Here is a 23,588-nt window from a genome sequence, read left to right on the forward strand (position 1 = left end):
AGATACAGAATATATACTATTGCAAATGTTCACTATTCCCATGGATGTCTGGAATACCCACCATTCTTTCAAATTAATTCTTTAACTTGGATTTATGGAAGTTATTTTTCATTTTAAAAATAAATGCTACAATCTTCCCAGAAATGCCATTAATGTCATCGTTATTATATTTTAACAGCAAAAGACCCAAAACTATATCTATAGATGAAAATATGGAGCCAAGTCCTACAGGAGACTTTTACCCCTCTCCAAATTCACCAGCTGCTGGAAGTCGAACATGGCATGAACGAGATCAAGGTGGGTACAGAGACACTTCCAAGGAGCACTGGAGTCTATAGCACTGCTTATTTCATGTTGCACTTAGTCACCATTCCTGGGGAACCAGTATGGACTAACCCTGAACTAATTTCATTAACCTTTTTAAAGATAATTTTACCAGAGTGGTCACATGTTCTCAAAGTTACAAAAATCCCATTTTATTATACTTTTATGTTCATACAAAAATGGTCTCTCAGGGCCTACAAGTATGTATTCAGCTGACTTGGGTCCATTAACACTGGACAGTAGAGTCTTGACAGAGTGGCAAATTCAGATTCTGTGAGCTCCCATCATTTTCTCTGTGAGTCTGTTTGGAAGAGCAAATTTTAGGCAGTTGGCAGGTAGAATTCTCACTTACAGGAGACTGTAGTTTATTCTGGAAGTAGGTGGCGCACAGATAACAGATCAAAATATAATTTAAGAGACTGAGTCTAAGTTAATCCACTTGCTTCCTAGGTAGACCTATGACTCAGTTCTAGGAGGAGGAGCATAATTTTATATAAGTATGGTTTAGCTTTCTGGGATCCAACTTGGTCTTTATTCTTGAAATGTGTTGGATCTCCTGTGTTATTTAATAATACACATTCATGCCTTTCTATACAATAAGAAGGTATTAAAGGTGTGGGAATAGACAAATAAGCTAATTACAGCTTATGTTGGTTCGTCTGTACATATGTGTAAATAAATTTTTATAGAAGCATCATAAAATGTATTTGTACATTTTAAAAAATCAAATTATGTGTTTAAAGATGTAAAAGGAATGTGTTTTGCCCTGATGGTTTTCAGCCCAGAGTGTAGGAATTTTTTATTTTATTTTTTTGTCTGTGAGCTTGAGAAGCTATATGCAGAGAAATGTTAACAGACAGCTGACCCTGGAGCATAGCATTTATAGCCAATGCCATGTCCTTACTAGGATTTCCTATTGCTCCTCAGAATTTCATGCTGAGTGACTTTAACAAGGATGAAACCTTCATGGTGATCTAGACTAACAGTTGGATTACCTTTCGCATGTTGATATTTTAAAAAGATTTACTTATCTTTATGTTATATGTTTGAGTGCTTAGACTGCATGTATGTGTGTGTACAACCTGGGTGCACTTTGGGCACCTATGGGGACCAGAGAGGCCATCAGATCCCCTGGAACTCGAGTTACAGATATTGCTGAGTGCTTTGAGAGTGCAAGTGCCCTTTACTGCTGACCTGTCTCTCCAGCCCCACATTTAAAGAATTTAACTAGTAAAGACAGGGGAAAGTTACATGGAACAGATGGAAGCAGGGTGAGGCACTGAGGTGGGGAAGCAATGGCAGAATGGAGGTTGGTACTGCTGATGGGAAAGAAAGTGAGGGATATGGCAAGCTCCTTTTACCGAAGGGTTGGAAAATCAGCTGGCCAGTTTGGGCTTTGCAACACTTCCCCAATCCATTCTTCAGGCAGTAAGCACACTTGATCAGGAGGCATTATTTGACCTTTCTGCTCCCTCTCCATCAGTAACACCCCCCCCACCCCCAGTGTTCTCGGGAGAAAATCACCAGTCCCTCATTTGACCACAGGTTCACAGTATTGCTTTCGTTCCCACTGCCATCTGGGCTTATGACTTTGTTTGGGTTTGGGAATGCAGTGGCCAAGAAGTGGCCTTTCCTACCTCTTCATCTGGCAAATCTCTTGATATCCTTAACAGCCCCTGATCTACCAATGGTTTTCATCATAAATTAGTCCTTCCCACTTTTGTGCCTTGGCAGCTGATATTGCTCCATCGTTGTGTTCATAATAGGTCATTTTGTATTTATTTATTGGAGAAATTGTTTAGATATATCCATATTATTAAGGTAACTGTTTTGACTGTGGTTGTCATTAGCACCAAAGACAAGAGTGATGCATGGTCCCCACAGTCAATATTAGTCAGATAAACGAGTCCTTGGATAATGAACCAAGTTTCATAAGTGAAGGCAGGAAATAACAGAACTATAGAAGTGAACATAAAAATAAAACCCACACATCTTCATGCTTTGTTCCTTGCTTTACAAACATTGTCACTTTACTCTAAACAGAGATGTATTTCCTCTATCAGAAAATTATTCCGGAGCAGATCCTATTGGTAGTAGTAATAACAACACTGAGAGCTTACGGATGAGTGTGTTGCTTAAATATAGGTGTTCTTTATTGTAGAGTGTCACTCCGTGAGAACAGATTTCTACTTTGTAAGAACTGATTTCCCTTCCAGCTCTTCAGGAAAGCCAATCTCCCGTCATATTATAAAACAGTTTTGAAAAGTAGAAGGGAGACTGTCATTCTTTCGCTTTGTAAAATCATTGCATTGTCTTGATGATTTCCTATTGTCAAGATGACTAACACTATCAGAGAAGGCTGTAAAAGCAAATTATAATAAGAGGAAGGAGGAAGGTTCTATTCTCTGTGTGTTGCTTAAAACACCTGTCACTTGAAATTTGAAGACCCTGAGGACTTTGTAATATGCACAATAAGCCATTGTGGGAAGAAGACTTCAACTACATTGAAAAGCCCAGGGAGGTCCAGCACCATCTTCACAACTTGCTAAGACCGAGGAGGAGGTGATCTTGTTCTCAGAAGCAAATCCAGTTTTTAAGTTTGCAGAATAAAATGCCCGAGATTGTTCTTGTCCATCCTCATGCCATTCTTGAGGCGTCCTTGTCATTTGGGAAGGCGTGGTCTAAGGCACTGGTGAGTGAGTACCACTTCCAGTGCAGCTTCCTGGCAGTACCTTACAGTTGTTTTCCACACAAAGCCCTCTTTGGTACACAGTAACACTCTCTGGTTCATCATCCTAGGCTTCTGTTTATAATTGGCAGGGATGCTAAAAATTCATTACTCTTCCCTGGATATCTGCCTCAATAGATGATTATTAACTGTCAATTAAAATATCTTCTGGCCAGCTCTACCGAAGCTGAATTTCGAAATAGAAGAATAAAAATGATGAAATTATGGGCAATATGCTATAGTTTTTTATTCCAAGGTAGAAATAAATGATGCCATGTAACCAGGTTTTGAATTTGTTTTTTTTTTTTAAGAATTTATACAAAACAGTCATACCAAATCTAGCTTTCATAGTTTTAAATAATTCAGTATACAAGTTTTTTTTTTCAGATTAAATACACTCTTATATTGCAATCATAGTGTATAACTTTGCAAAGGTGGGCATGATTATTTTTAAACTAAATAGTATTCAGTTAAATATTTGATAGAGGACTATATAATTTGGTTAAGTTTCTTCTCATTGCTAGTGATAGAAATTGAACTTGTCAGTGTCAGTGCTTAGTGGAGGTGGCACATGCCTTTAATCCCAGCACTTGGGAGGCAGAGGCAGGAAGATCATTGTGAGTTCTAGGACAGCCAATGTCTACACAGGTAAACACTGTCTTGTATCCCCCCTCCCCAATGAAAGTAATAATGGGCATGAGGAACATAGAGTAACCATTGTATTCTTTTCTTAAGGTCTAGAATGTTCTCTTTGCTTAGTCTCTACTATGAATACTTAGATCTGAAATTTCATTTTTCTTTGTTTGGGGGGTGGGGGCAGAGCAAGGTGAAGATGCTGCCCAGTCCCAGTGCCTATTTTCCAACCAATCTACCCCTGATCTGTGGCCTCAGACTTAAGTATTTCTTTTGGATACTTTTTTTAATCCTTCAGATCTTAATGATTACACTCATGAAATATGGAGGTTGGACATGTCTTTGATTCCAACATTTATCCACAAAAAGTTCTCTTGATAACTTGTCTACATTTAGTTACACCTCCCTGAGTCTACTGAGGAACTAGCTGACTTCCCTGGAAAGGACTGGAGCAATCGTTTTAACACAAGATGAAGAGTGATGCACCTCATGGTTTTTCTTCTACTTCCGCTTACTTTCATGACATGACATCTGGTTGTATTCTAATGCCCAGTAATTTAACAGACTGATTATTTACTTGGACATTTGAATTTTTTTTTCTTGAGACACTGTCTCTGTCTCCCAAGTGTTAGGCTTCATGCTTGGTTACTTGAAACCTTCACATCATAACGCATCAGAATCATTTGTCCCTCCTGTTCAACCAGCCATGGCTTTATCTAAGCCTGAGTGTAAAATGATACAATAATACACTTGTAATACAGAGTTGAAAATTTCTGAATGGAATATATAATGGCTTCTCAATCTGATAAATAATAAGCCAATTTGTAATTTTAGATAAAATGGAAACTTAAAAGGACTTTTCGTGCAGTTAAATTTTAGGATTGAGATAATTTGGCTCATTTAACATTTATCAGATTCTTATCATATGACAAGGATTTTTATAGATATTGGGCACACAAATATTATTAAGTTAGAATATTATTAAGCTCTGGTCCTGCTGAACAGAAAAATAATTGTTATTTATAAAAAGGGGCTTTATCAAAAATAAGTAAAGTGAGTGACAAGGGACTATCTTTATGCTTTGAAACTCACTTTTGAAGCACCGTGAGCTATAAATCTTTACATAAAATCAATAAGGTAGCACCTTAGAAAAGTTGTCCCAAGTTGTAGACTGTCATTAGTTAGAATTTTAAATTTAACTCTTGAGACCACATAGACATCATGTTCCGGTTACAGCGGAAATACAGTTACTAAGTTTTTAAAAATATTCAACAGCAGACAATGCAGCTCCATGGTAGACAGAGTACCGGCTGAGCATGTACGAAGATCTTGGGTTCCATTCCCAGCAATACACACGCAGGCGCGCACGCACGCACGCACGCACGCACGCACGCACGCACATCCTGTTCTATAAAGAACTCTCTGCAGCACATCTTTCTGAAGTTCTGTATATTTGTACGTTCATGCCATTAACTTTGCGAATATTTTCCTCAGTGAAATAGTCTCTCCTGTGCTAACCTTCAGTTTGTACTGTCTAACGCTCTCTGGGGGATAGTGGGAGCCCTCAACAAATGAATTCAAGCAAAGGACCCGCAGGAAAAGTGGGAGCTAGAGATGAACGTTGTCTCTTGAGTTAATGAAGAAATAAGTAAGGGTACCTGGAGTGAGGTACCATGTGAGAGAAACAGATTCAAGACCAGTACCACTTAATGTGAGTTCGGGAAGTGTTCCTAGACATGCTAGATACGAGTGGTCTACTAAGTTTGGAAAGCTCTGGTTTAACTCAACTCAAACTTTTTTCTTTGCTGACTGAATATGTAGAATATTAAATATACTGTTGTGTGCTGTTACTTTCCGGGAGAGGCTGCTGACTTGATTAGCATGCTTATTATGTGTGTGAATTCAGAAGCCTCCCTCCCCCACAATAGGGAGGAGTTAGAGGGAGCATTAAGTCCAAACTTTGGGCAAGTGCCAGAACGCAGACTTTCTGTTTGATGAGGGCTGGAATCTCAAGGTTTCTGTGGGCTTGGGAGCTGAGTGAGCCCACAGCTTTCATGCTTGGCTGGGTAGCTGTTCCCCTAGAGTCATTAACGTTAAAAGCAGTCCTGGAGAAGGCAGGGGGTGACCTGGCAGGCAAAACTTACCAGCTGCCTCTGGGGACCCACTGACCACCAGTTCTGTTATGTTCTTGGAGTTGGCATCACCGCAATCAAATAGCAAATCTTCAAGTATCAATTTCTTTTAACGTGAAAAATAAAAACGGAGCTAACATCCTTTGATGGGATAAATGTGCATAGGAGCGGATTAGAATTTAATGTATAAGCCCAGTTTTAAATCTTCCTTCAACTTCCTGAGACAGTATCAGAAGTCAGGATTTGTAGCTGAGTGCCTTCTCCCCCCACCTCACTCCATGCCACTTTGGTATCAGAAAGCCAACCTCAGAGACCCCCACCATGTGTGGATTATTTCCATCATCTACACTGCTGAGGGTGGAAAAAAATGAAAAGAAAAGAAAATCACATGACCATCTTCCAAACAGAAAGGAGAACAGTAAATTGTTCCTGAAGGCTCTCGTTAAGAGTTCCTCTTGTTGCCTGCTAATTAACAGATATCTGTCCGCCTTTCATGTGCTTGAATGGAGACCGGCATGTTGGGTGGGGCAAGTTTGTGCGAGTGTTCCAAGGGCCCATACTGGCTAATACGGAAAAGTTGAGCTCTGGTTTCATACTCTGGAAACTTAATGATTTAAAAGCACCAATTTTGCAGGAAAAAAAAAAAACCCTAATACATAATTAGTTCCAAATAATAACAGCTGTTTGATAACGCAATGAAACAGATGAAAATTGGCAAGTAGGAGCCCCAAAGACGCTGAGTCCTGGGGTATCCGCAGAGCTCTGCGGCATAGCCCAACTGTGCTTTAACTTGGTTTCCGTGTTGATTTACAGTTGAAGTTTGGAAAGTCAGAGTAACTGGACTAGCAATAACCCACACAGTGAGAACTTGGTTTTCTAGACAGATCACAAGGTGCTGCAACCCTTGTGCATTATTCAAGAGAACTGGACAGGGCCGGTTTCTCTCCAGGTGATAGGCCTTGCTCAGGGGGAAGAGACTCAGCCTTTCCCTCACAAGTCTCCTCAGGAAGAGAGTTTTCCTGGAGAGCTTCATCGATGATCCTGTTAGGCCTTACAGAATAAGACAAGAGAATGGAAATGAATCTGTGCATTTCTCAGGGTTCTGAAAGAATTCTCAAAACACAATTGTTATATAAGATACATAAATACACGTGTCTAAAACCAAATTATGAGGGCTGGGATTAGATACTTTGGCCTGAAAGTATCACAAGTGAAGTGGTTTTGAGGAGTAAATGTGAGGAATCTGGGGTGCAGGGGTGACTGGCTACAAAACTGAAGGGTCGGCTACCCTGTGTAAACTGACAATGCTCTGCCAGGCTTGCATTTTATATTTTCTGGCAATTAAAGAATATGCTAAGTACATCATGCTGTTTGCTTATACATACTTCTAAGAGTTTCTTAACAGGTTTTTTAAAACACATGATACCATTATTAGTTTAACTCAGATGCGCTCTGAGGTTAAGACACCATGATACACTAAAGGTTCTCCTTTTGAGTAAAAATTTCAACTTGCCTGCTAAATGTTTTATTTTCAAGTACCTGTTTGTCCTTTACCAGATACCCCCTCCTTCTTTCAGTAATTAAAGAGAGCGCGTACATTTAAAGTATGCATACCTAAGAAAGGCAAGCTTCTGTTTTTATTTGGGGCTATCATTTATTGAGCACTTAATACCTGTTAGATGCTGAGTTTAAAATAGCTTTAAATGCCTTTAGAAAATCCCCACCTCTAGTCCAGCAAGATGGTTCATCAGATAAAGGCCCATGCCACACAGCTGGAAGGCCTGAGTTTCCCCAAAGGTTCCAGAGAGTAGAAGGCGAGAACCAGCTCCTGCCAACTGTCCTCTGACCTCTGCAGGCTCGCATCCACTCTCTAAAGAAATAAGTAAATATTAAATGCAAAAATCTTATTAAAAATTCCACCCTATGGCTTAAACATTTATTATTAACCATGGTCATAATGGTTGGAGTTTTTCCTACTTATAGAAAAAGAAACTTTGATGAGAGTTTCTTTGTGTTCAGTGTTTTGGATTTTAAATCAGTTGTAGTCTGAGAGTTTGCCAGTGTCAGTGGTCTGGTATTTGAAAATCTGAAATGCTTCTAGAAATAACTTCATGATGTCATTGTGGAAACTTCCACACCTGACTTCATGTTTTGGGTTCTAGTCTAAACACAAACACACACACACACACACACAAAATATTATATAAAGCTGCCTCCAGGGTATGTGTATAAGGTGTATATGCATAAATGGATTATGCTTAGACTTGCATTGCATTCTAAGATGTTCTATTATATGTATGCCAATATTCCAAACTCTGAAATCCCAAGCGTCTGACCTCAGGCATCTCACAGAAAGGACACTTGACCTGTCTTTGAGTTTTTCAGCTTTCATTAATGTAGATATTTTAAAGATCCAAAAGCTTCCATTGCTTAAGTTAGCTTTTAAAAGTTTACTTTAAATACACTCACTGAATAACATAATAATTGTATTGTTTATGTGCTTGGAGACACTGGATGTTTTGTCTTATACTTCAGGAATGCCCAGATCTCACAAATACAGGTCCTGTCCTGTTCCATTCTGCTACAAGCAGTGATTGATAGAGATTGAGTTATTATACGGAACCTTGTTATGGGATCAGTGTCTCCTACTTTGAAAACAAGTGACTCAGCCAGACAGCAACATTTATTTTCTCTAAGTGACTGGAGGCCTAGCAATAGGGGACCATTATCCTGTGACAATATTCTGTTTCATTGACATTATCTCGAAAATGTAATTGGTCCATTACTAAATAGAGGTTTTGTTACTGATCAATTTCACGTGATTTCTAAAACCATTAGGATAATAAATATGCCATCCCAGTAATTTCATTGACAGAATGGTTTTATTTTCTTCATTTACATTTATTGGGGGGGCGGAAATATATATTTAAACATCACTACCTTTGTTAGCTATGACTACGTTTTCACTCTAAGAAAGAGAATCTATGTGCGACAATCATTGAGCACTGAACAGACGACTTTAACATTTTCATTATTCTGTTTTCTACTTGCTAAGCCATATCGAATCATATTTTTCCCCAAGCAATCAGTTTGCTTTCTCAGATTTTATTTGAAAATAAAGGTCCAGGTCAGTTCTAGGACTTGGAGGATTTCCTGTAAATCTACTAAATTAGCACATCAATTAAATTGCCCTAACTCTCAGTGTGGAAGACAACAGTGTCCATAGCTACGGGATGCTGGGGGTCTTGCAATATAAGTGTTCCTCAATGCGTGGCTGTTTCCCAAATGTCCACCTCCGAAAAGTCATCTGTAATCTTGTTAAATTAGAACACTTCCAGCATCTTTCTGACTTTTACAGTTAAGGTTACAGTATTGATTTTATTTTATAGTCCATGGCTCTCAGAGGCTTAACACTAACGAGACCCCATGGCTAGAATGCCCCCCAGAGACTGCGGAATCGCAGCCCTTTATTTAGCTGTGCTGATGCTTAAACAGGGAAGAGAGTGAGCTTAGCATCCCGCATACTTGTTTGGTGGTGCTCCTCCCCCCTCCCCCCGCCCGCCTTGCTTCCAAATTATATTTACCGACATTACTCAAGATCCTTTATAATTGTCTGTTAAATTGGCAATAGACAAAAAGCAGTTTGAAGTGTTTTTAAAAAGCAATTTCATTTTTCTGGTATTCATTCTCGTGACACTGTTCTTTAGTATTCAGGAACTTTATTTATTTATTTATTTATTTATTTATTTATTTATTTATTTAAAAAGCAGTCTCAGGAAGGTATTTTTGAGTTTCAAAGCAATTTCAGTTTTAGCTTTGCATTGGATATAGGTGTAACCTAGATACCTTTTGAAAATGGAGACACGGTAAAGTACAGGCTTGTAGTGACATGCTACTGCCCTGTGCTTGGGTTAAAATATACAAGAGTCTTCAACCATCACAAATGGTTTCAAGTTGCTGAAGAATACAATAAGTACTGTGCTCAAGTGTGATTAGGACTGAATAGCTCAGTACTTAAAGCAGGAATGCCTTTATTTAACACAGAGCCTACCATGCTTTCCCCCTTAAGAAAAACTGATTTCAGTTTTCAAAGTTGAAAATTCAGATTTCAGTTGACATCTTACCTCCATGATGCAGCCTGCCATTTTCCTGCCAGTTAGTTTTGGAGTGTGAGACTCATCGGTGCTGGTGAATAGATGCAGGGCTGCCTCACAGACTAGATTCTGAGCATGGCAGATTCTCTGAATCACCTGGCATTCCCATCAAGCGACTGCAGTGGGATTCAGTTCATACGTCTCATCATAGGGTTCAGAGGATTCTGTTAACCTGGAGTGTGTAGATGGTACTTACCCTACATTTACCACATGATTGTGAACTCTTACATCTACAAGGATCCTTAGAATCGCTTTCACATAATCGCTTTACTGTGTTTTAGAGACCTCTTGTCTTTAACTTAATTTTTCAGTGTTCCGTTTAGGGCTCCACCTTGGAACTTTGCAAAATCAGGCCTTTCCTTCCCATGGTGTGACATTAGACACAAGATCCATTGTTGTCAGCTTAGTGTTATTTACGATACTCTGTGGAGCTACAATCATATTTCTAATTTTTTTTTGTAAAATATTTTTCTAAAAGTTTTTTTCTAATATTTTTGTATGAATATTTCTAGTACTTCTGATGGAAGTAATAACCTTTTAGGAGAAATTTGGGAAGGCAAAATATAAAATGCAAATCATAAAAACAGTTGCCTCTGATTGCATCACACAGGAATAAAATCCGGATTGACTCTCACTAATATTTGACAGAACAGTACAAGTGGGGCGCCTATGTAGTTTTAACTGCCTTTTCTATATGTTTTAACTTGAGTCATGGTTTTGTACCGACGAGCCCATATGAAACGCAATTTTATTCTGTTAAGTTTTGTTACATGCTTTCACTTGTAATATATTGGCAGCTTACCGTATCCTTCAGTGTCTGCTGCTCTGTGTGTGTGTGTGTGTGTGTGTGTGTGTGTGTGTGTGTGTGTGTGTGTAATGTTGGTTTGTTGCCTTGGTGTTTCTCATCTTGAGATAGGGTCTCTAGGAACCTGGGCTGTTCTGGGGCTTACTATGTAACTGAGGATGAACTTGAACTCTCAAATCTACCTCCTAAGTGATAGGATTAGCCTGTGTGCCCTTATGCCCGTTGAGATATACGTTGTTATCAGATGTTTGGGTTTCTGCTTGCTGCTGAATTTGCAGGTGATTCCTGAGTTCTCACCATCACCGCAATGAACCCCACTGCGTGTACATCCTTGTAGCTCCTTTAAGCCCACTCCTTTCTCTCTCTCTTCACTGTCCCTGAGCCTTAGCAAACTGTAGCAGCATAGCAAGTCACCAAGTAGAAGCTCAATAAAGCTTAAAGGAATAGGTACATCTTATTGTAAAATAGATACATATTACTGAAAAATACTGGGTTTAGTTTTATGTCTGCTTCTAAGCCTTTTGGGCAGATTGACAGAGAATCCAGAAAGGTTTTGATCAATTCCCACCTATACCTCCAGTGCATAACTAGTTCTCCCATTGCAGAGAAAGCTAAAGATTGCTCTGTGAACAGTTTTGACTTCTTTTCTGTGAAATGTATTTCTGAAGCAGTCTCTCTGGTGTTTGACTGTATCCCTGCACCGTTTTAAAAAATCATTTAAGCTATTGGGTATTATAACACATCTCTTCTTCCTGTGAGGTTGTGTAGCTCCATTTTACTGTGAAAGAAATGGGGAAAGTGGAAAAGCACATTGGGATTGTGCCAAGCTTTTAAGTAAAGACATAGCCTACTGTGTTCACGCATCCTTCTTTCTCTCCCCTCCTCCCTGTTTTCTCTCCCTTTCTTCCTCTCTTCCCCATTTTTTTCCTTATCCTGGAGGGCAAGTTTCCTGCCTGCACTATTTGATCAGTAGGTGAACCCTGTGAAAGAAAATATCTGTCAGTCATCACAGGGAAAGCAACTGAAATAAATACATCTGAGCTCTGGAACGAGTCTGAAATAATCATCAGGCTGCTTCAGCCTAGCTTTGCTGACTGTGAGGTTTTACATAACGTTTATGGCACTGTAAATAACAGGTAGACGTTTCTCTCCTCAACTTTATCTTCCCCAAGGCAAAAATCACAGGAGGAGAAACTGTGGTCTGTCTCAGCATTTAGTTGGCAAACCATGTTCTCTGCCTTCACCTTTCCTCTGGGCACAGAGCCCAAGCCATTTCCTTGTCTCAAAGTCGACTGTGGATTTGTGGCCTGAAGTAAAAATACCAGATTCCAGCTCCAGAAACCATCCCACACACTTGATTCGGGGCCTCTCATTTATTATCTCATCTAGTCTAAATAACATTATTATTTTATGCACATAGTTCATCTTTTTTATATTGTCTTTCAGCTTCCACTCAGCATTTTAATGGAAAGCAGAAGTGCCCCATTGTTGAGGATAGCTCATCTTTCACTTTTAGTGTTGTGTGTTACTTGACAGCTTCAATGAAGTAATGGATGTGTTGACCACCTATGCCTTCATCCAAAAATGAGTTTGGTCTCTGAAGAGGTTTTCAGTGTTCACCCGAGTGGTGTAAACCATAACTTTTTTTATTTTAAAAAATGTATAAAAGTCTAAAACTTATAAAAGTCCAAGGTATAAGGAGAAATGGAGAACACCGAGAGGCTAACCACTTAGTAAGAGGTTGCTGTAATATAATCTTGTCAAACTCCCATCAGCAAATGGCCTTTGAGCTCAATGTTCTCACATAGAAGCTTTGTTTCTGTGGCTTGCATCATACATATATATATATATACACATATATATAAAACATTTATGTGTATGTGTCTATATGTGTGTGGGGGAAAAAGGGGCAAGATGAGGGAAAAGATGTCTTAAAATGCTCAACAACCTAATAGTGTAAAAAACAAAGATGATATTATAAACCATGATTATAGCTTTTAAAGCCCAGAAATAAAACATACATTAGCATTCAATACCAGCAAACAAGAAGACAGACAATGTTGACTGATATGCATAAAGTTCATATGCATAAAGTTAAACTTGTTTATGAGTCTGACAAGTAAGTAAGGAGGCTGAGCAATATGTAAAATAATCAAACTTTTGAAACACTTTGCTGCAATTACTTCTTGGTTAGTTACATAGAAATATGTTTTTCTAAGCCATAGAAGTGGCACAGCTATTACTATGTTACAATTTAGTGTCATGTTAAGCTAAAAATAACAGCTACCAGAAATGTAGGGTCTCTCGCGTGCTTTTACATAATTAATTTGAAACAGCCACAGATCTGAAATGTTATATATACACGGAAGAAGAATAGGTGTTTTCTGAGAAAAGAAAGGGTTTGTCTTCTAGGTAGGCTGTAGCAATTGGATTGGAAACCTTAGTGTACTTGACCATATTGGAGAGGCTAACATACCGTCCAGAATGCATGAGAGAAGAGCAGGTGTCCCCGGCAGGCAGGTGTTAAAGGTGGCTGTTCAAGCTTGCCCTAGATCACTAGTTGACTTTACTGAAGTTCTGCTAACAGGTGGCTAAGTGATTGGAGTGCCATGTGACATTTATCCCGGGAGCAACTTAGATGACAGGCTGCTACAGACTGAGGAAGGGGGTCTTTGCTTTGATGAAGAAATTGCCAAAACTCACGTCTCATTAGTGTTTCCTAGGGTTCTTTGGAAGTGAACAACAGTTTAATTAAGGGCTGACGTAAACACATTTCTGCACACTTTCCCTGCAGCATTTTATCACATTAGAATCGATCAAAATTGTTGCCTTGGGCTGACTTGAACAGATATACATCTGGAGCTCCATTTGTGCAAGCTGCTGCCGGGCTGCGTACATACGCTGTGCTCGCTGCAGCTCTCGCTCCTTTTGTAGCTGAAATTACCTTGTTGGGAGATGAGTTGCCCTAACTCCTTATTTGCTTAAGCCTTTATCTCTTTGAAGTGATGCTGTGAAGTGAATGACACATCAGAGCTTAGGATGTGTGCATGCTACAGTGCCAAGAACTCACAGTATAGCTAGTAAAAAATTATAACTTGGTTTGCAAAATACTTGTTTAAAGATAGGCTTAAGTCCATCTTTAAATGTCTATCAGTGGCTTACTCAAACTTTTGTTTTTGTTTTTGTTTTTTGGTCTGGAAGCATTTTATTTTATAATTCACTATATAATTAGCTCTAAAGCCATAGCTAATTGTCCAATTATGAATCAAAGCACAGGTGTGGACAGCAAAGAGCATTGCCTTCAACATGCATCTTTCTTTTTGAAGGCTTAGCCCTCCTAGACTTTTGTCACTAAGACAAATCCTTGGTACAACCTAATATTATCAGGGTTATAATTATTTAATTAAATTTGTCTTTTCCATCCGCCCCCTTTAGCTGGATTGTGAGCTTCCCCAGAACATGGGCAGGGAGATTTGTTTCACTCCCTGAACTTTGTGTACAGCTGAACCCCCTCACATTTTGGGGGTGCTCAGTGGTTGCCTTTGATGTCTCTCTTTGGCTTCTTTAACCACTCTTTTGTTGTCGCTAAACCATGTTCCACTATAAACTTTATTTTCTACCTTTTATTGAAAGTAAATTGTTTCTCACATAGTACATCCTTATTATAGTTAATGGAGTGTGTATTTGAAGCTAGCCATCTTGGGTTGATTCTGCTCAGTGTTCTGCTGGTGAATATCCCATCACACAGCTTCTCTCACACATAAGAGATTCGAAAACAAGCTACCTAGACATGATACCTGCCTTACCTCTTCCAGTTTTTTTTTGAATCCTATATTTTTACTACATTCATTCCTAAGTAATATGATATTCCATAAATATATATAATATGTGTATATTACATATACATATATATCCACAAATATACATCATATATAATATTTTATATATGTGTGTATATATGTGTGTATGTATGTGTATGTGTATATATATATGTATGTGTATATACATACATATATATATATATATATATATATATATATATATATGATGGAACAGATAAATATTAGTCATCAAGTAATATAAGATTTGGGTGTAAGATTACTAATGAAATCTAGGCCTCAGAATTTCTTACAATTTTTTTATTTGTTGGGCTTGTGTGTATGTGTGCAAACCTTGGCCTGCATATGGTAGCCAGAGGAAAGCTTACAGTAGCCAACTCTCTTCTATTATGTGAGTTCTGGGGTTGAGATTCAGATCATCAGGCGTGATATAAATGCCAGTGCCTACTGAGCCATTGTGCTGGCTGAAAACCTCAAACTTTTCCCCAAGGGGGATTACGGTTTGCCTAAGTGTGTTAAGGTGGACAGGGTATTGTGTGAGTAGAATGGGAGAGAAGGAATGTAACTTAATAAGTGGCAAAAATGTCACACACCGGGAGTGAGAGAGGGCAGGCAGCACATTCCTTCCACCCCCAAGTTCACTGTGAACCTTCCTAATGATGACTGAGGCTAGGGCTATGGCTGGTGGCAGATACACTTGTATATGCATGGAGTCCAAGCTCTTAAAAGATTGAGGAAGAAGGATTCTGAGTTCAAGACCAGCCAGGGCTTACATACATACATACACACATACATAATACATACACTCACATATATATGTGTATACACACACACACACACGTAAAAATATATAATCTAGGAAAAATAAACAGAAAGTTGGTCAAAGTTTGGGACAGTTTTCTAAGGTGAAGTCATTTCCTTTGTAAATGAGGTCTTCCTAAATCAGACTTCTACCTTGTCAGGCCTTCCTGGCTTTTGCTTCTTTCTCACCAGTTGTGAGCTCTTTCTGCTCTCTTCTTCCAGAAGCACCAGCTACCTCTGTCTCTCTTTCTCTTCGGTGGCATTATCTTATGTATTATTCAACTTACCCTTTATTATGTATGTATTATCATTCAACTTATTATATATTTATACATTACCCAGCTTTGTTATTCAACTAATTTTCAATTTAATCTTTTTATGTATTATTCTTCCTTCTTGGGGAACAGTGGGTTGCAAAAAGCACAGCATTTGTTTTTCTCGACAGAAAGGCCACTGAAAGACATCTCTCCCATAGTTCCAGTCCTGGAACACTCTTTATATAGTATATGAGTGCATTAAAAATAGAAATGATATCATTCTTGGGTTGAACGCCTATTAGACCACAGAATTTCAAAACAAAATAAAACCAAAACAATGCAGGTTTGATACATAGTTAAAATGCAATGTCTAGAGAGCCAGCTCTGAGGTCCAGCATAAATGGCCTTTTACCCCGCCTCCCCCGAGTCTACTGATTATTGTCCTTTGAGAGAAATTCACTTTTTGCCTCTGAGTGTTCAGCATAGTGCTGCTTCCATCCCACATAGCACTATTTCTTTATTGATTAATGAGCCCAGAATTAATTTAACTTAATGGGAAGTCAAAGAAATGAAACTAAACTCTAGCACTCTCCTGCTTTGTGGAATGTCAGAGCTTCTGCTTCTCCTGGTGCTCCTTCTCAATCTTGTTCTTATTCTGAGTTATTTTTGTTGTTAAGCAGGAGATAGCTTGTAGTCCTTTTCACCTTGTGGATAGCCACTGTTGCTCTGCTTCTGCTATGTCTCCTCTGTAATCCTCTGTGCTCTGCACATGGAAATACTGCTATTATTAGGCCCATGTCTACAAGAGGGCTCCCTTAAAGTGTAGACTTCTAACAACTGCTTACAAAAGCTAAGGGTACCATTTTGACCAAGAAAAGTTTTAACTCATTAAGTTAAAAATGACAAAGTCACTCACAATCTTAAATTTTTATAGTAATAATATTTGACTTGTCCCGTTATGAAAGGACACTCATCTGAGTTTGTCTGGTTGCTGTGGTAGTTTGGGGGCTCTTCTTGTTCTTTGCAAGTGGTGTAGCTAGAATGGCTCTCTTCTGCTTCTGAATACACAGAGAGCTCTTCCTTTACATGATATGTGCTGTACTTTATCACCCACTCTAAGAAGACTTGGAAAACTGACTTATACAGCTTCAGTTCTCTTAACCTGTAGGCAGAGGTAAACATAAGAGTCAATATTAAGTTACTGCCTTTTTTAAACCATCTGTCACTAAAATTTTGAAATGGAGACTGGATAGCTGGCTGAGAGCTTAATAGCACTGCCTGGTGTTGCAGAGTCCCTGGATTCGGTTTCCAGAACTCCTTAACCTCTGTAACTCTAGTTTCAGGGATCCAGTCTGTTCTCCTAACCTGCACAGTTCACATCGTATATGCAGCACTTACATAAATGCAGACAAAATACTCACACATTTAAAAGAGTCCATCTTTTTAAAGAGTTTAGAACACTTTACGGCAAAAAAAAATGCACTTTGTTATCTATCATAAGGAATGAAATAGAGCGTCCTCTTCTAACAATTTGTGTAGCTAATTTGTACTTTGAGTAGGTCAAACACAATATTGAATCATTCCTTTTAAGGTCACATCGTTCTTGGGGGGGAATCTCAGTATTGTCTTTACTGTTTTGGAGATAACTTAGCCAAAATGAACTTCCTTTCTCTCTCTATTTTTTAAACCTTGCTTTTACACTCCTTGGTAGCCGCCAAGACTACCAAGACTACCAATTGTTGTGGCTCCATGAACCACTTTCTTTTCTTTTTGTCCCTCGGAGAACTATATTAAAAACCTGAAGTCTAATAGATTAGTGGCCACCCGTTAGTCAGAAGCATAGCTTCTGCCTTTCTGCAGACTGGTACTGCCTTAAGTGCCAGCAGGCTCAGAGCACATACTCAGTTTTATTGGATGCCTCTTCCAGAACTCAGACAATTTTTCCAATGGTAAAACACAAATGGCAACTATTCTCTCACATCTATAACACTGGGCGGACTTCTTCTTACTTCAGAACGTTGTGAGAAAATAATTCAGGTCATTTTTTTAAAATGTAGTGCTGTAGCTGTAGTGGTTTTCTTTTAACAGTCTTCTTCTAAATCTGTACACAGAAATATTCAGAGGTGAAATCAGGTGATCATGCATTTACTTCAAAAGTGATTCAGGAAGCAGATGAGTAGGTGAGACTCTTGATGATGGCTGAAGCTGTCTGCTGAATACAAGAAGTCCATTGTTATGATGGCTACTGTGCACACATTTAAAATTTTTGATGATAAAATTCAAATTTTATAGGTTGTGTTATTGTTAGAGCACCTTAATATAAATTTATAAGCCTCCATAAAAATCAGCATTAGTTAAGATGTTAACTCCTGAGTTATCTCCCTTACATTGGTGTTTGTTGGATACCCTGGTGCATACCCTGGTGAGATATGCTGTGTGATGCAACCCCAGAATAGCCTGGGTTGAGCCGGGCTTTCTCAGCAGTCGCTTTGATTTACCTGCATTAATTCTGCTTGCTTATCCTATGCATGGGTGCTCTCCCCATTTTTGTTTCAACCTCTCATCTTCTATATTTTGGAAGTGTTAAGTACTTATGGGATGAGTGAATGCAACCATGCATACTTCTCATGGCGTGGTCAGCAGTATCTTATAATTCCTTTTTACTTCTTCACATTCCCTCACTCTATAGAAGCAGAGAGGCAATCCAGTTCACGGTTGTATCCCCAGAAACTGATGGCATTTCTGGCATGAATTAGGCCTCTAATTCTATGCACTTTAGGTTAGCTTTAGCAAAGAATGTTTCTAAAAGACATTTTCCAGCTCTAGCCTGCCTGGGTCTTTGACCTTGTGTATAGATTTCTCTCAACTGGTGAGGGCGAAAGAATCCAATAGTATTGAGAAATGTGATGTGTTATCATGACATGGCACTCCTTGCTTAAATGAAGAAGGCCAGGCAGATTGAATGTGTCCCTTTTTCCTTGCAGATATGTCTTCTCCAACTACAATGAAGAAGCCTGAGAAGCCACTGTTTAGCTCTACATCTCCACAGGATTCTTCCCCAAGATTGAGCACTTTCCCCCAGCACCATCATCCCGGAATACCTGGAGTCGCGCACAGTGGTGAGGAGTTTGAAGCAGAGAGGAAAGGCCTCTTGACCACACACCAAACACTTAAGGGTGGAGGGGAAGTTTATTGTCGTTGCTATGGTGACAATATCCTCTCCACCCAAAAGACAGGGTTGCTAATGGACAAAATATTTTTCTTACCAGTTTAGGAGAAAATATTTAAGATTATATAATTTAACAATGTGGCCAAGGACTGATAAATTCTAGTATGGTCAGTGATGCAGGAATGATGCCTGAAACAAAGGGGGACCCATATATATCTGTGAAATTGTTGGGATATTATTCTGGAAACCTTAGGAAATCAATTATAAGTATTTTGGCAAAAATGTTACACAATTGGAATGGTATTTAAAAGAAGTCATTGGTCTAGAACTAAAAACAGAACTGGAAGGAGCCAGAGACTGGAGGAAGAAAGACAAGAAGAATTTTGCAGCGATGAAAGCAAAAGATGCACATGCATGTTTTCTTTCAAAATGAAGGGAGACACTTCTGTTGTCTATCTTAGGTTTCTGTCCTTTTCAAACAGTCAGAATAACCTTTATTAGTAAGACAGCCATGTTTACTTTCATTTTTAAATATAAAATCCTATCTGCTTCTATCAGGCCCATGACAGTTCCTGAAGTATCCAAAGATTTGAATTTTGAATTGTGCCAGTTCTTAGAAAGAGTTTTTGTTTTTGTTTTGTTTTGTTTTGTTTTGTTTTGTTTTGTTTTGTTTTGTTTTGTTTTCAGAATTGCTCAGACTAATTATTTCTTAAGCCCAGAAGCCAAAATGGAGCCACCTGTATAGTTCACAGGGGTTTATGTACACATGTTAACAAAATCTATAATTAAACTGAGCTGAGATGAAGATTACTTATGACTGTGGGTGTAGTTTGTTGGTAGAAAGCATGCTTGAGGTCCTAGCATGGGGTTCAAGGAAAACAAAACAAAACAAAACATGAGACATTAAGAAAAAAGATGCTCAACTTTTTGACAAGCATTTGCATTTCCTTAAATTATACTTCAAGTGGGTATGCATCTTAAAGAAACACTTAGGTAGAACTTGTGTTTTTAAGAAGTGTTCGGTTCTTCTGCACAGTGCATCTGGTAGAAGGATGACACAGAGAGGACGTTTCAACCGTGTATTCTGTTGCCATACTTCTGCAAGTCCTAAGGACCAGTCTGCTAGATCTGACAAACTAAATTTGTGGTTCTGCACTGTGCACTCCTAAATTTTTATATCCTGAGTGTTTTCTTTGAGGGATGTTGTTAGCGTCTCTTAAAGCTCTCTCCCTCTCCCCTCTTCTTTTTCACATAACCACTAGGTTGAAGATGATTATTATAGATACTCTTCGTTTGTAGTCATTAAACGAACTTAGTTTTCACATTGTTGGACTGTTATCTAAAATATTGAACACTTTGTATTTTCATATGACTTGGATCAAGGTATTAGTGCAATAGAGATTTAATCTTTACCTCTATATATTTGTTGTCTTAATTACTAATTATATAATTATTTCCAGCAACCCAATACACTTTAGATTTGATTTAAAAATTAATTTTCAAAACTATACATTATGATCATACTATTGTGGAAAGCTACCATTGAACATTACACACAATACACATTTTCAGCACGTTGTTCTGCAAGTAGAACATACTATTGTAAAAGATGTGGGTAAATTCATGTTTGTCCCATATAAGAATTTTTAGTTAACATTTTTGTGGCTTCTATTCTCGATGTTCCCTCATAGTAACAACTGGAGTCAGAATAAGATAATCATGGGATACATAGCTTTTGCTTCTGAAAGGAATCACCTTCATTTGGAGGAGTGCAGCCCCATGTGCCAATGTTCAAGAGTATTTACACAGCAAGCAGATCATTATTCATGATCTGACAGTTTGCTCTGTTAACTGTTGTCTTCCATTTTAAACAACTGTCAACTAGGTTGTATAGGGAGATGATTCATTTGAAGTTGAATTGCATTTCTATTTTGAGTTGTAGTTGAAAACGTGTGGGCCTCCTTCTCTCTAATTAATGCTGTAACTTGGTCCAGATTTAGGGAGACAAAGACTTTGTAATTGACAAGTATACCTTGCATGGGAAAGTCACTTACTTGTTGTTTTTATAGTTCTACCCTAATCTGTTCAAGAGCTTTTCTTTTTTTTAAAGTTTTGTTTGTGGATCTGGAAAGAGAGATGGATTTGTTATGTAGGGTGGAGTTAATGTCTTTATGTCCTTAGCAGGGCCAGCATTGAGAAAGTAAAACATGAAAGGTAGTTTGTTTAATTATGGGAACAAGTGAACGAATTTTCTCCAGTGTTACCACGTTGGAAGTGAATGATGTGGGAAGGCTATGCACTGACTAGCCAGGCTCTGTTTTCTGTGTTCTGCAGTCATCTCAACTCGAACTCCACCTCCGCCCTCACCGTTGCCATTTCCGACGCAAGCTATCCTTCCTCCGGCACCTTCCAGCTACTTCTCTCATCCAACAATCAGATATCCTCCTCACCTGAATCCTCAGGATACTCTGAAGAACTACGTACCTTCTTATGACCCATCCAGTCCTCAAACAAGCCAGGTAAAAATAAGAGAAAACAAGATAAATAGAACCTGAGGGGCGTGGGGCAGGTCTACTTCCTTCCAAGTAAGAGCTTAGCCAGGCGGTGTGCCTCATGGAACATCAAGTCTTCAGAAAGCTTCTTGTCGACTCCATAAGTTTTTTGTTTGTTTGTTTCTTTTGTTTTATTTTGTTGTTGTTGTTTTATTGAAAGGGTGGCTGAATGACAGGTAGGAAGGGCATTGCCCCAAAGGGATACATTCATGAAGACGTTTGGGGTTTAATGTTTTTGGGTTTTCATTGAAAGAAAGTTTATGCAGTATGTTCATTGCCAAAAAATCCTCTGAGCTCGAGTTTGCACCTTGGAAATACCTGGTTTGACATAGAGACAAAGTGCTTATTTCAGGCAGGAGCAAGGTATGTGCTAAAATAAACACCCACAAAAGAGCTTACAGCTGTATTTACAGGCCAGTTATTCGGCATTAACATCAGCTTTGGTAATGTAAACATTTTTCAGCAGCCTTTGATGACTCCTTGACTCTTTACAGAGACGTGACTTATATTTAATAAAATGACATTTCTAGCTCTGTCTGTCTGTCTGTCTGACTGTCTGTCTGTCTGTCTCTGTCTCGCTCTCTCTGTCTCAACATCATATAGTGGTTTTAGGAAATCATTGTGTAAGTATAGTAACTTATTGTGCATTTCTCAGTTTAGATGTATGGTTTCTTCTGTGATAGGACATTGCATAGGTTTCTGCACAGGGTCATTTTTCAGCCAGCTAGAAGATCTTTGTGCCAGTAATGAGTCTATTAATAGTTACAGTATCCAGGTCTCTGTTGTAATTTTGATCTTATGTCTAGTATTTTTTTTTCTGTTTCATCTATTAAAAGAAAGAAAGAAAGAAAGAAAGAAAGAAAGAAAGAAAGAAAGAAAGAAAGAAAGAAAGAAAGAAAGAAAACCTTGGTCATTTACAACAACTTTTACGACTTTGGGAAATCTATAGAACATTTTACTATACCACTGTTAAGCTGTACTAAGATTAGAGTATATGAGTATATGTGTATTAATTATAAAGCTCAGGGAAAAAATCTTTTTGTATTAGTTTGTTAAATAAAGCAGACTGGCCCTTTCTGGACGCTTTAATTTTAAACATGAAATACTGTACCCCTTGTGTGGCTAGAAAGTTACCTTTGCTTTTAGTTTTACTAATTAATATATAAAATCAAATATTAACATGTTGGAGTTAAACACATGCATTTGTGCCTTTAAAAAGAAGTCCACAGGACATACTGAGGGTGAGACTGCAGACAATTAAGGAAGTGGGGGAAGACCTTGGGATGCCAGTTTAGAAACGAAATTTGCTCCCAGAATATGGATTCAAAAGTCTGTTCCAGAGAGTATTTTGCTAGACTCAGCTGGGAACAGTGCACACAAGGTCTGATTTTAATTTGTTTAGAATTTCCATGAATAACAAAGTCTAATTAAGACATCCATTAAAAGTCCTTAACGTTAATTCAGTGTGGAAAATCTTAGAGTTCCATTGGATTTTTTTTTTTCTTAAACTGATGTCTTAATTAGGCACTGTTAGGGGGAAAATTATGCAAATTAAAATCAGGCCCTTAGTGTTACGCATTTCTTTAATTATTCAGTACTTGTTTTACATATATTTCGATTTCTGTATAAGTTAAGAGTGCATATTAGGTGATAATCTGCCTCCTTTGTCTCGGTTTTTTTTCCCTGTATGTTTTCAAAGTAAAGACCCAGCTTCTAGGAGAGCTACCCTCTCTGTTGGAAGCCAAAAGTTAACAGAAAACCCTCGAGAGTTTGATATACTGGGAGAAAGGATGACTAGGCTAGCCCAGTGCTGCTGCTGTCCATCTTCAGACTGTAGCTTCACAGGTTTAAATGGCTGTGAACCTGAAGAGTGGAAGGTCCTTTGACCCTGGTGTTTTAGAGACCTCTGCATGGGCTTAGGCACTCTTTGTCCCTTTTCTTACTTTTGGATGGGAGAGCACCTGTCTGTTCCTGTAGACAGAGTGTACCCTGCACAAACTTATCATCAGTGATGGCGTGCGTTGAGAGTCTCGCTATTTGACTTCTGTTTCAGGTAGGTATGGACTGTTTTGGTGAACAACAGGCAGAAACACTTTTGCAGTTGATTGCATCACTGGTGCACAAGAGAGAGAGAGAGAGAGAGACAGAGACAGAGACAGAGACAGAGACAGAGAGACAGACAGACAGAGAGAGA

General features: G+C 38.6%; 1 protein-coding gene across 4 annotated transcripts in view; it reads left to right on the top strand.

The window, feature by feature from the left end:
- The window catches only part of Nfib (nuclear factor I B), a 215,511-nt gene that overhangs the window by 156,475 nt on the left and 35,448 nt on the right, over window positions 1-23,588 (top strand). For all 4 annotated transcript variants that reach the window (XM_021160526.3, XM_021160527.3, XM_029476292.2 and 1 more), the window contains exons 6-8: window positions 179-297; window positions 18,658-18,792; window positions 21,177-21,361. In XM_021160526.3, the coding sequence (XP_021016185.1) occupies window positions 179-297; window positions 18,658-18,792; window positions 21,177-21,361 (439 nt within the window). The remainder of the gene's footprint in view (window positions 1-178; window positions 298-18,657; window positions 18,793-21,176; window positions 21,362-23,588) is intronic.

Source organism: Mus caroli, unplaced genomic scaffold (assembly GCF_978045245.1).
Source record: "Mus caroli unplaced genomic scaffold, Mus_caroli_1 scaffold_6, whole genome shotgun sequence".
Taxonomy (NCBI): Eukaryota; Metazoa; Chordata; class Mammalia; order Rodentia; family Muridae; genus Mus; species Mus caroli.